The 14,291-nt window shown below is 41.1% G+C and overlaps 1 protein-coding gene across 3 annotated transcripts in view; it reads left to right on the forward strand.

Annotated features, from left to right (window-relative positions):
- The first annotated feature begins 899 nt into the window (after positions 1–899).
- SH3RF1 (SH3 domain containing ring finger 1) overlaps positions 900–14,291 on the forward strand; it is a 46,186-nt gene continuing 32,794 nt past the window's right edge. Inside the window, exons 1-2 of one of the 3 annotated variants that reach the window (XM_081208806.1) lie at positions 900–1,002; positions 4,556–5,037. In XM_081208806.1, the coding sequence (XP_081064932.1) occupies positions 4,657–5,037 (381 nt within the window). In that variant the 5' untranslated portion in view covers positions 900–1,002; positions 4,556–4,656. Of the gene's footprint in view, positions 1,003–1,758; positions 2,103–4,555; positions 5,038–14,291 lie in introns of those variants that run through there. The other 2 variants (XM_081208807.1, XM_081208805.1) reach the window with 2 other exon arrangements.

Below are 14,291 nucleotides of genomic sequence, written 5' to 3' on the forward strand. Positions count from 1 at the left end.
GATGAAATAATGAATACTGGAGAATGGTAGAAACACTATGCCCTATGCAGCCATTGGAAGACTCAAATAATTAGAATTGTGCGTGAAGAGTTGGGCTGTGCTCACCTCTCACTGCATCTCCATTGATCAGACCACCCCACTCCACATATTGGGAGGAAAAGATCTGAACTGAGCAGTCTGCTTTGCACATGTAAGCCCACGGCTTCCTTCCTTCCTGTACAGCAAAGCTCTGCTCCTAAGACACAGGAAGCAAGTTAGCCCAGTTGGTTCCTGGATCCTGGATATAGGAGCCCACTCCTAGGGGCCAAGATCCCTTTGGACCCCCCAATAAAATATTTGAGAGGGTGTCCCCCCAAAGTTGATGGACACTGCCATTCAAATGGTGTGTGGTCAATTATGTGGAGCAGGGCTTACCTGGGGTCTGCATTGGCACCCCTGGTCCTAGAAAATGGGCTGTTTCTCTCCTTTGTATCACTTAACTTTGACTACAACAGCCTTTTTTAACTTGATGGGGGGGGAGCTCAGTCACACTTAGCTGACCTTAGGCAAGGCCCCTCTACCACCCCTAACCTCAAGGTAGATCTACACCTGAAAGCATTTACCCATATCTCATCCCTTGGTGCCTTTCACCAAGGGCGGACTTTGGTAATCTATCATAATACGGTGCCCTGCGCGAAGCCAAAATCTGGCACCCCAAACGGATCTTCTCCATTTTGCATCCCACTCAGAGCATGGCACCCTGTGCGGGGGGGGGGGGCATCCGCACTACCCTAAATCCTGAGCTGCTTTCAAGTCAAAGCAGTGTCCTGGCTGGGTGGGGGTGAGCACTGCGCTTGAGTTCTGGCTGCAGTGCTAAATCTTCAATTGCTTTCGTTCAGACGTGCAAGTCCTTGCTTAACGCAGCAGTAGATGATGGGCTGAGATAACCAGAGCAGAACCATTCCTGCCCTGGAGTCAAGTCTTTGCAGTATGGAACCCTATGGACAATTCCAGGAAGAGATGGTCAGAGATTATGAAGTATTTCCCGGGTTGGGGGTGGCAGAAAGGTCACCATTCCTGCGAGCCACTCCGATGGGACCAATGGTCCTTTCGCTGCACTTATTTATTATTATTTTTAAGTGACTTTTCCTGCTACAGCTGCATACGTTCCTCCACCCCACTTTACTATGACCACCTCCTCGGCCTTATTTCGTTCGTAATGAATCGTATCTCTCCCTTTCTTTTTCTTTTTTGACTGAAAGAAAAGGGCGGGCAACAGCCACCGCCAAGCACCGTGAAGAGAGAGTCTGAGGGAAGGGAGGTGTGCGCTTCGCCGGCGTTGACTTCCAGCCCTCTCTCCCCGGCCCGGCCCGCGTCAGCTTGCCCGGCTGGTTCACCTCCCTGCCCTGCCTGCGGCGTGGAGGGTGAAGCAGCCAAAAAAAGAGGAGGCGGCGGCGGCTTGAGATTGTCCCCTGAAGGGACTCTGCGGAGGTTGGCGGGAGAGAGAGAGGGTTGCCTGAGGGAAAAGAGTGGGCGGGCGGCTGGGGCTGGATCCAGGCAGGCATGAGGCGGGAGAGAGAGGGCTCCTTATGGGCGGGCGGGAGCGGGGATGTTCCGCGGGGAGGGAGCGGCGGTTGGCGAGGGAGGGAGCTCCTCAGAAGGGCTGCTCTCTCTTTCTCTCCCCCACACAATTCCCCTCAGGGAGACGGGGAGGGAGCGGGGCAGACACGCACCCGGAGCTCCGCCCGCCCAGGGAGGCAGGAGTTCCAGGAAGAGCCAGGGAGGCAGGCGGTTTCCCTCGCTTTGCTTGCGCGCCCAGAGACTCCTCGCTCCCCACCTCGGAGGCTTGGCTCCTTCCTCAAGGCGGGGCGGCTTCTCGCGTCAGACCCCTTTCGGGGCGGGGAGGCGGCGAAAAAGAGGAGGAGGAGAAGCGTAGAAAAGAGCTGTGCCGCGTTGCGAGGCTGAGAGAGAGAGAGACGGAACGCGGCGGCTTCTCCTCACGGGAACAAAGAGGCGCGAAAGCGAAGGCTGAGGGGGAAGGGGGAGCGGGAAGAAGGGAGGAAGGCGAGCGGGCTCCTTTGCTTTCTCTCCCTCCTCTCTCTCCAACGGCCACCGCGGAGATGGTGAGTTTAACGGGGGGGGCGGGAAGGGGAGGGAGCGCCCCTTGTCCCCGGCTGCTTCCCGGGGCCGGGGGGGGGGCGGGTTAAGACGCTCTCGGGAGACGGAGCCTTCCTTCCCTCCCTCCGCGCCTCCTCTCTCTTGTGAGGAGAGGGCTGTGTGCGAGTCCGCTGTTTGTCCACCTTTGGTAACGAGACACCGCCGCCAGTTAAATCTCCATAGAGACCGCACTCGCCCTCCAGCGGTCTCCCGGTTATGGTTATGGGAAGCCGGTGCCTTGTGTGTGTGTTTTAATGCATGTTTTCCCAAGACCAGCGAGAGCCTTTACTCACTTCCCCCCACCTCTTTTTCCCCTTCTTTTTTTTTTGCGTTTGTGTGTTTGTAGATGGGCTTCTCCGCCTGCCTTGTGTGTCGAGGTGTTGCGTCTCCTATAACGTATCCTATGCACGTACTGGAAGCCATAATGTTTAATTTACAGCTCTCCGGATCTCAAAAGGAAGGCGCTCTGTCTGTCAAGTTCGGCTTGGTTATTATTTCTTTCTGCCTTACAAAATCCTTTTCCTTGTGCGCCTTGGGAACAAGCTGTTTGGGCTTTCTCCTCGTGTCTTTAATCTGCCCCTGAAGTGAACTTTTAAGGAAGTCTCACGTTCATAATCAAACCTCCTAGTAGGCGTCTTCTTGATTTCTGTCTGTTTGCTATGCCTTACAATTATCCTATATTAGTAGCTTCCTGCTACTTGCTGTTTACTCAAATCGTCTTAAGCATGCTTATTCCCAAATCTCTACCTATGAAAATGCTTATGTAATAATAAGCCAGTGTAATAGTCATTAATTGTTTGTTTCTTAAAAGGGTAGTCTTGCTTATGAGAATAATTTTCTTCTTCATTTTTCACCAGACTGCTGCAAAAACTAAATTATTTAAATACAGTACTTAGTCTGCTCTTCTTGTTGGATTTTTGATAGCTGCTGTAGTTGGATGCATGGCCAGTGTATGGCTGACAAATACATGCAGCATTCCATTTGATGTAGTTATTCCTCCTTTCTTTTTCTAAGCAGTTTCAAAGTTTGATGACAATGGGTGTTTTCAAGAACTTGAGATCTTAAAAGATCCTGCTGGCTGTGATCCAAAGAGCTACTTTAGATGCACCCAATGAGACTTTTGATTTTGAATACAGTACCAGACACTCAACCATACTGCAATCTGTTTTTAAAAGTTCCCTAGTTTTCAAGAGTGATTTGCTGGGGGTGGGGTTCAATTTGTGAAACACAAGCCTTAGAAACTTAAGGACATGTGAACTAGTTGCACCATTTTCTGGCCCTGTCCTTTGTGTCTTTTTACTGTGACATTTGGATTTTAACATATAATTGTGATCTGATAGTAACATTTATAAAAAATAATAATAATTGGACCCTTTTTGTTTTTGTTCTAAACTTTGGTTATCAAGGTATTTACTTCAAAGACATATCTCCTAATTAAGTTAGATTACAACCAGTGCTAAAGTTAAAGCTATGCAGTTTTTAATGTATCTATAGGTTTCGTGTATATATTTGATCTATCAAGGAAAGAAAAATGTGTAGAATGAATGAAGTAGCATGAAAATGTGCAGAGGGTTAAAGAATTATTGCAATAGTGTATACAGTGGACTACACATGTTATGTAAACAAAGGTACCAAGTTTAGTGATACTCAGATATTGGTTGTTATTACAGTGGTACCTCAGGTTACATACGCTTCAGGTTACATACGCTTCAGGTTACAGACTCTGCTAACCCAGAAATAATACTTCGGGTTAAGGACTTTGCTGCAGGATGAGAACAGAAATCGCGCAGCAGCGGCGCAGCAGCAGTGGGAGGCCCTATTAGCTAAAGTGGTGCTTCAGGTTAAGAACAGTTTCAGGTTAAGAACGGACCTCTGGAACGAATTAAATACGTAACCAGAGGTACCACTGTATTATTGAATTTCACCACTGACAGGCAATAAACAGAGCAATTTATCCCGGTGATCAGTACACTTCAGTTAAGTAGTTCACTAATAAGATTGTCTCTTTAGATAAGGGATGAGGAACCCAGTCTCCAGATACTGTTAGACTCCAGCTACCCTTGCCAATGGTCAGGATGACAGGAGTTGTACCCCAGCAACACCTGGAGGGTCACAGGTTTCCCACTCCTGCTTTAGACTCACATGTGGAAAACAACATATTTCATTGTTATAGAAACTACTTTGGTGAAACCAGCTAATATTTAAAAACCAGCCTTCTATTCCTGACCCACGTGTTTCTTAACATATCAAACAAATACTTCTAAGTGATCCTTGTTTAGAGAAATGTTTCATGGTTTTTAATGTTACCGGTTTGTAAGAACACACGCTCAAAGCAAGATTTCTGGTATTGAAACATCCTTCCTCCATTTCCCATTATTATTAATATTTGTTCTTTTTCTTTCTTTGCAAACAATTTCAGAGAGAAGAGTGAAGAGGCATGGATATAACATGAGTTCCCTAACATGTTCAGAAAGGATATGAATTTTGCAAAAGCTTATTCCTTGGTGAACTAGATAAAAGATGGATGAGTCAGCCTTACTGGATTTGTTGGAGTGTCCTGTCTGCTTAGAACGCCTTGATGCTTCTGCAAAAGTATTGCCTTGTCAACATACATTTTGTAAGCGGTGTCTGTTGGGCATTGTGAGCTCCAGAAACGAGCTTCGATGTCCAGAATGCAGGACGTTAGTAGACTGCAGTGTTGATGAACTTCCCAGTAATATTTTGCTGGTTCGACTACTGGATGGCATCAAGCAGAGGCCCCGGAAACCTGGTGGTGTGGTGAGTTGCACAAATTCATTAAGGGTCCAGACTAGCACTGTTGCTAACTGCATTCCAAAAGACCTGCAGAGTTCTCAAAGTAACCAGCAGCAGAGAGTACAAGCACGGAGTCCTCCTGTTAGGGTAAGTGTCCAATATGTAATACATGCAAGAGACACACATATTCATTTTGGTGATAGCTGTTGATTTGCTTTAACAATAAAAGATAATTAGGGACCCCAAGGGTCATCCAGTCCAACCCCCTGCAGTGTAGGAATCTCAACATAAGACTCATAGAAATGTGATGAGTCAACAGAAGATCATGCAAATGGCTTAGTTGGAAAACCCAGCCTATTAGTCTATTCCTCACTGTAGCTGAAGAAGATGAAGAGACGGAATTTTTTATACCACTGGAATCTTTCTCCTGCCTATTATCTCTCATGTCTGCCTTCTACCACCAAACAAATGAGAAAGTACTTTGTCCCTTGAGAGTGCTTTTACAGTCTTCTAGAATTATTAAATGTGAATGACTATAATTAATGCTGTTATTAGTGACAGATATGGACTAGAAACCTCTGGAAACCTTCCAGCCCTGTAATTTGTGAGAGTGTGTGTGTGTGTGAGAGAGAGAGAGAGAGGGAGAAAGTGAACAAACTTATTTTTAGGCTATAGTCCTAAACTTGATTTCATCTGTTGAACAGGGTTAAGAATAAGATTGAATTGAAGGTGTAAAATTTGCATACTAATTACATCTGACATCAATTCCTAATACTATACTTTGTTGATTAGTTATGATCAAGATTCTGCAGTTTTTGTTCGATCTTTCTGACTAGTCCAGAAATTGAAGTTGATGGGTTTCTTCCACCTCCCCATTCCTTGTTTATTTGACCTGTGTAGCTGAGACACTTAAGGTGTATCTGCTGAGCAGTGCTAAGGAAAGGCCTCACCATCCTGCAGAAAGGAGAGGTGGGGTGTATGTCAGCTTGCACATTGCTCAGAGGAAGCGCTGCACTGTTTCTGCTGAGCTGCCTAGTTTCTTCTGGAGGAAAGGGTTGATGGTAGGCTTGCAATTTTGGCCCTACAAAGTTAAAGTTCTCCAGGTGTCTTGACCAAACAGTATCCAAACAACCCCTAGCCTTCCTCTTGATGCTGGAGCTGGGGAGGAGAAGAGATAATTGTGCAACCAACTTCTTCAGTTTCAAAACTGAGAAGAAAGGTAGCTGCTGACCCTCCTTACAAGAGGCTGGTGACACATTTGCAAAAACATTGGAAATTGATTGTGATCAATATGATGTCTTAGAAGCTCCTTTTATAAAGGGTTGTCTACATTTTCACATTTAAGGCTTTCAAGTTTTCAGTTATTTACAATCTGAGTTATGAGTATTTGCTGCTTCATGTTCTCTGGTAATAATTTTCTGGATTTAGAGGTTTTCAGAATCTTCCCTAGTGTTGCCAAATGAAGTTGTAAGCATTTTTAAAGGCATCTGTCTTTTCACTTGTTTTCTTGGTATTTATTTATGTTGTTGAATGTGTTAGCTACCAACCTTAGGAGTTGGATTTATTACAATTCAACCTTGAACCTGTAATTGGAAATACAATTTTATAAGATGATTCACCTAATTTTGCTTTAGCCCAGTGGCAGGTCAGATCAGATTTTCTAAAAGTCTTTTATTTCTTATCCAGTGATGCTTGCACATAGAGAGCCTCTGGGTATGGTTTGCGTTCGTTGTGCAGTGATTAAGTGCTTCATCAGTTCTGAAGAATGCATTGTATTTAGACAGAGTAATAGTTCAAGTAGTGCAGGGAGAGAACAGAGGCCTTAAGGCATCTAAGCGTTTAAAGTATTTTTCATTTTGTTACTTGACTTTATGATATTCAGAACAAACATGAGAATATCCTATAGCCAAATTACTAGTTGAGATGGACTCCCTATAGATATGCAACCAATTGCTGATAGAGGTCTATGATCTATAAGTGCAGATACCTTTCATCTATTTCACAATAATAGAATATGCCAGACCAAAGCTGGTACTTATGTACTGTTCTGCAATCCCCTTTTCATTGTACTTTTCACTACATTTGATATTTTGTGGGGGGTGGGGGTGGGAATTTGCCTTTTCTAAAAATATGTGAACTTATCAGCCAAGTTCAGAAATTGCGGATAAATCAAGTGGAAGCTTCTTATCTGCTCTCTTTGTTTGAGTCTTTTAAACATATAGACATGTGTGCACACATTTTCAGGCTTGTCTCCACAAGTATGAAGGCTAACATAATTTAACTTTTTTCAAAAGTGAGATTGAATTTTAACAGGCACATTGCTCCCAAGACATCTATGCACAGACAGTATGCTATTTCTTTGAGCCTTATCCTGATCATCCATGTGATATGCCAGCACATAGTGTGCTTTCATAACATTTTGTATGTTTCCTGAAGTTTTAATCCGTTTTTCAAAAATGTTTTTCTGATTTCACTCATTGGCTACAAACAATGCCAGGCAGGAGCATCTAGGATGGTTCATTTAATGGAAATTGCTTAGAAGGGTATGTTTTAAGCAATTTCTTTTGTTTTATAACTTTGTTTCTAGGAGGACTAGAGACCTTTTTTTTAAAAAAAGGAAACTCAGCGAGCCTGTGGTTCAAGTGAAGGTTTTTGTTAGTTTTTGCAGTTGCCATGGTGCCTGTGGACACCATGTTGGTGACTCCTGAATTAGGACTGCAAGAAAAAGTAGCAACAGTGGATTGAGATAATATTAACAAATGAATAGATTGAGATTATTTAACAATTTGTCTGTCCTTGGTAGCCAACACACGGTTTCCTAGCCAGCTTCAAGCAGCTAGCTCCCCCCCACAAAAAAAGTTTCTCATGCAGAACAGAGTGGGGGGGTGCCCCACACTTGACTGGATGGGGGCACAGAAGACACTCTGCCTCTGCAACTAGCATGGGGTGAAGCTGATCCCTTATCACAGTGTCATGAATTCAACTTTAATAGGGGTAGGACACATTTTGAAATGGAAGGAGGTTTCTTGCACCTTCCGTGTGCCGTACCACCCAGTATGGCATGAGTGAATCACCCTACTCATCAAGAGGACTAGGGGAAGAAGGGAATAAATATCTTATCTTGTACTAGGCTATAACATCTCTGGTTGTTTCTGAATGCTTCTAAAACATGGCACAAAGAGAGAGTAATTCCCTTCCTTAGGGTAGGGCAGACTTGTTCACTTACCTCACACTGGCTCTTAAAAGCACTTAAAGCCATGCTAAATTTTTTTGCTGAGCATGTCCTAGTCTCTTGTGAGATGGGCCAAGTCTTTCTTTGTTCCTCAGCTCTTTGTATGTTCAGAAGGGCTGTAGCTCAGCAGAACTCATGGCTTGCATGCAGAAGGTTCCTGATTCAATTCCTGGCATTACATAGAACTAGGAAAGACGCTTGGTTTAAATCCTGTGGAGCCAGTCATTGTAGACAATACTCAGCTAGATGGACCATGGTCTAATGTGGAATAAAGGCAGCTTCCTATATTCCTTTGACTATGGGAGGGTCATGATCTGTCTGCTGAAAGCAAGAGACCCTTCCACCCTCAAAGTTCAAGGAAATGATATATTTTTGTTGACAAATGGATACCACTGGGAAGCTATTTCTCTCTCCTGATGATGAGCTGGAAAGCATGTATCTCCCATCCTTACCTGGAGACTGAATCTGGGACCTTCTGCTTACAAAGCAGATGCTCTACCACTGATCTATTACACTTCCACCATAGCTCACTGTCAACCACTTTGACCCTCCAAACACTGGGTGTTAGAATTTCAGTAGTCTTTTTCACTGGGCATAAGATTTCTGAGACTTTGGAAATCAGCTACAGGGAAAACTAGTGACAGCTGCTGTTATGTTGAATTAAATGAATTTAGATGAGTGCTATTGAATCATACAATCTGCTTTATACTCTAAGGAAATACTAAACCATTAAGTGCCCTTTTTAGAAGATGTTGTGACTTCTTTTTATGATTTATTAACGTCTTGTGATAGAATTTGTGGCTTTTCAAATTGTGTTATGTGGCTTTGTGGTAATCTTTTAACTTTGTTGTAATGGGTTCTGTATTTGAATTTTTGTGTATTGGCATCCATAACCATAGAAAAGCCACATGATGCAGAGTAGCTTTGTTTGTTGCTTCTCTCATTAACTGCAGTTACAGATTCAGTCTTGTTGAAACGTTTGTCAGCAGTATATAAACCTTAATGATCTTGTTTTGTGGGAGAAAAACTCTGTACTAATTGGATCAACGTATTCAATAATCTACCTAGATTTTTAAAATTGGAATTTTAGCTTTATGTACATATCTTAGGTAGATATATATCTCCCTGGTTCTTGAACCCTCTCTGTGCTCCAGTGCATACTTGATGCTGCTACAACATCAAGATGTTCCACACTGCCTTTACGTAATGTATCATATATAACTGTTCTCAACATCCAATTCTGTGAAGAAGTTTGAGCAGAAGCTTTGTATGATTGTGGAAGGTCCCGCAGATGTCAAGGACCCATGAGTGGACTGATAAGCTTTTTATGGAATATATTTCACCATTTTTTCCTGCCTGAGTCCATTATTTATGTAGTCTAAATACATAGATTTTAGTACAGTGGTACCTCGGGATGTGAACGGGATCCGTTCCGGAGCCCCATTTGCATCCTGAATAGAACGCAAGACACGTCTGCACGGGTCGTGTTTTGCTGCTTCCGCGCAGACGCGTGACATCATTTTGACCTTCTGCGCATGCATGAGCAGCAAAATCCGGAAGTAATGCGCTCTGTTACTTCCGGGTCGCTGCAGAGCGCAACCCGAAAATACTTATCCTGAAGCATATTTATCCCGAGGTATGAATGGATGAGTTTTTTTAAAAGCTGTAATTTTAAAAAGCTGTAAGTTCTGATTAGCTTTTACTTAATATTATCCATCAGAAACCAACTTACGTGCAAGTAAACCTCTGAACTCAGTGGGATTTACTTCAGTGTAAACATGTATAAGATTGTGCAACTAGAATACAATCCTAAAACTAAACCTCTTTTTAAACCTAAAAAAGATGGCAACTTGAAAAGAACTGATACCTTGCTGAAGTATTAGTAATGTTCATAAAAAAAGCTGTGATTTATTTCTTAACTGGAATGGTTGACTAGAAATACTATAATGGGATTGATTTGAAATAGGTTTTCACTATGTTATCAATAATTTCTATACTGCAGGCTAAACAGCATTTTCTCAGTGCTGTGGATCACCCATGAATGACATAATGATCATGAAACCTTCTATTGTAGTTTAGACTTAGAGCTTTAGGGCTTAATTTGAGCTGAGACTGCCAAAAGACTACTTCTTTCTCTTTGTGTAGAGACTCATCTGTGCTCTTTTTGCTTTTCTAAGCCAATGAAGAGATAGGCCACAGGAAACAGAATAATGGCTGTTTGGGGGAGATTAGTACATCAGTCTTTAACATGGTTGACCTGAAAGCACATCATACCAATTTTTGCAAAATTAAGGCTACAGTCCTAAGAATACTTATCAGAGGATAAACCCTATTGAACACAGTGGAATTCTTGCTATAGGTGTATTTAGAGTCACATCCCTGTGTTTTATACAGCTTTCCAGGGAAGATTAATACAGAGTAAAGTAGCATCTGACCCTGGAATCAGGATGAAACAATAGTTAGCCAAGGGAAACAATAGTTACTAACTTATACAGTATCCTAAATTAGTAACTATTGTTTTCCTTGGGCTTGCAAAAAGCTTGAGTAGTTTACTAGTCAGACAGAAGCAGAAAGGAGGCTATTGTAATCTACTAGGAAATATATGTTGCCATATTCATTACTGGAAATGCAGGTATTCTCTTACTGTATGAAGTAGAGAGAATCTTTTTGTGCGAGTTCTCTAATTCCAAACATGAAAAGTTTTAAGCTGATTGCATCTTGCTGAAGTACTTAGAGTACTGAAACAGTTTCCTGGAGCTTAATATGTTCTTTTCAAGGAAATAAACTTTGTTCTGTTCTCTTGGTTTCTTCCAGGTGAGCTCATTCTAGTGAGGATATATATGAGACACTCCCTGCACATTCTGTTTCACATAGTTCCTTAAAGCAAGCTTTTAAATAATACTTGTATAGCAGCAGCAGCTTTTTAAAGGATAGTAGCCAAATTTATAATTTTGTGAATCATAAATGAGATATACAGCTCTTCTGAAGACCTCTTTAAACAGTGAATACTACTTTTAAAAGGATTAGTTACTTACTTGAATAAAAGAAGACTGAAAATCTTGCATGAGGTTTTATTAGTAGAGTATTGTACTAAAGTGTTTTTATTTACAGCTGTCTAGATCTCTCAACTTTTCAAGCAGTTTTAGAAAAAGACATTAAAGAAAAGTTGGGTAAAGAGTAGCTGATTGTATTTGGAAAAGCCAGAGCATGATGGAATAAAAAAATAAGTAATCTGTAAAATGCTTGTTTTTAAATTTTTGCTCAAGAAATACTATGTTTAGCCCATTTTAATATTGTTGCCCACATCAAGTATGAGATGTTACCAGTAAGGCCAGTTTTTGAATGTGCAGTATTTAATTATGTTACCAACAGGAACAGATATTGCAAGTTAAGTTGAAACCAGATTTGATAATACTGTATTTTAATTGGGACACTCTCTGTAGCAATGCCACAATAGCATTGGCTTCTCTTTGAGTCCATGTCTGAACAGTATAGATTCTATTTATTCTGTATCTTGTCATTCCCAGGAAAATGAAATTTAAAATGCATGCAAGTGATGTGCTCCTGCATAGCCTGCAAAAACGTTTAGAGAAGACAGTAATACGTAAGCAGCATCTTCACTTTATAAGGTCCTGTGGGCAGGGGGCAAGGCAAGTGGAGAAGCTCCCCCCCCCCCGGTTCATTCTGGTATAGCAGTGCCTGCTAGGGAGCAGCTCTTCCTCATAAGGATTCCAGGCTGGTGTAAATCTTGCCCAACATGCTCTGCACTGTGGCCATAATGCATTTGGTAGTCTTTAAGACAAAGCTCCTTTCTTTTGTGTAGGAGCATGAGCCTGTTCTAATTTCTTTATAAATTGGCAACAAATCTCTTTGCTCTCCAGAGAATTAGAAGGAAGAGCATGTCTAATGCATATTTAAATTTAAACAAGTAAAATGAATTGAAAGTAGGTTTCTAGATCTTTATATATTTGTGAGAATACTTTTATTGTATAAGCACTGCACAAATAATTAATATTTACTTAAACCTTTGGAAATTAATGTAACTCCTATAGTGGGAAGTTTAGATAAATGACTTGCTTTGTCTAGCTAGACCAGGCACCCCCAAACTCGGCCCTACAGCTGTTTTGGGACTACAATTCCCATCATCCCTGACCACTGGCCCTGTTAGCTAGGGATGATAGGAGTCCCAAAACATCTAGAGGACCAAGTTTGGGAATGCCTGAGTTAGACAGACCATTTCAAAGATCTAGGCTCTATTTGGTCATTCAAGTACTGGGTGTCTTCAGTATTTCTTATCTGCTACATTTCTAAACTTCAGTCCATGGTTGTCATTACAGTTTTGCTGTTATTTTTTCTTTATAAAAAAAGGACAGTTATGTTATCTGGGTTGAGGAAAGGGGTATTATGAGAACACTAGTGTGGTTCAGAAAAGCAGTAACTTCATTTGCTGATAATCACTCCATACACTTCAGTGCTTTTCAGCTAACTCTGGGGCCTGCCTGGTCAATAATATGCTACTAAAGACTCATGGCTGGTGCATAGTGAGTCTATGATTTTCTGAGATGCTGGGATTTTCTGGGCCTAGCACAATATGTCTATTGGGCCCTCTCTACCATTCACAAAAGAGGTACAAATTTGCATAAAATTTGCCTATGCCTTGGGTGATTTGCAAATTTATATATTCTTTTGCGGATGAAGTAGAAGGTACAAAAACAAATCGCCCAATTAATCACACACAAGTAAGTTGTTTGATAGACAGAATGTTGGGAGGTGAAGTTTTTTCCATAATTGTATTTCTATATTAGAAAATGCTCGAACTTATTTCTCCCTGTCACAGAGATGCTAAAAGTCAAGAGCCCAGTCCAACCCTAAACCATTCAAAGAACTCCAAGTTTCATAAGTTGTAAGCCAGTTATATTACTTTAGCTCTTTCATAAATTGATCTTAGACTGGCAATTCTTCATTCAGTGAAAGAGGCATTATATTTTACATTGCTTCTACAATCAACAGCCCCCTTTAAAAAAGTAAAAATAAAAAATCTACCAAGGAACTGGAATGCAACTGGACTACACAGGGCTACTTTGTGGAGGTGATGTGACCCAACTTACTCAAGCACAATACTTCCCCACTGCAATATGGATATACTAGTGATGGCTTTTATTTGCACTTATATTAACAGAGCATTTTTTTAAAAATTTATATACACGCAACAACAATTTTGCATGTGTTCAAAGCATGTGAGACTGTGCACATGTGCATCACTGCGAACCTGTTGTTCAGCTTCTGCATCCCTGTTACTTTCTTTTGACTGCATATCTTCATGCACTGATGACAGAAAATTAAATAGTGAGGCAGAGATTAGAAGGTATATTCAGGACATCATTGATTCATACAGCCAGACAGATTGTTACAGAATTTTTTTTTAGATACTGTAAAGATTGCTCTGTGTTAAAGATGTCTCTGTAGACATTTATAGCATTTAACTTAATCAAGTTTTTTTAAAATTCCATGGAGGAAATAGCTCTATAGCAAGTCTTTAGCTTTATCTGCTGTCCATTCCTTAACTTGTAAATGTCTGGAAAATGAAATCAGACTTTAGTAGGAAAAAAGCATATATAAATTAACCATAACTTCAAGCTGCATAGGCAAATAAATCCATGGTCTGTATACCCTTTTTTGTGTGCATTGTATGTAATTCAATAATTTACCAAACCATTTGTGTGCCAATAAAATTGTCATTAAGAGCTAACTTAAATTCTCTTTTGTTGGATATGAAAAGATTTTTTTACAGAGCCTCTTATAGTTTTTCAGAAATATTACAGTCATGAATGAGCAGGTTGTTACATTAAATATTCCCTTTACATGACAGTTTTAATTGTTTAATTTGGATTATGATGAAGCCTAATAGATTTTGCTTGCAGGTGGAACAGCAACATTTGGGCTAATTAAGAAACATTTTTTACCATATTGACTATCACACATTACCTTTTCATTACAATTTTTTTTCATTCTGGCATCTCCCAAGGCAGCAGGTTTTCTCCAAAGTCTAAAACCCTAAGGGAGCTGCCTTAACTAACAGCTTTAGTTGTTATAGACTACATACGAGTTTATATTTAAAACAGCTTAATCAAAAAGCTCTGTAATACATAATAAAACTCAATAAAATATA

Source organism: Podarcis bocagei (assembly GCF_964188305.1).
Source record: "Podarcis bocagei genome assembly, chromosome: 9".
NCBI lineage: Eukaryota > Metazoa > Chordata > Lepidosauria > Squamata > Lacertidae > Podarcis > Podarcis bocagei.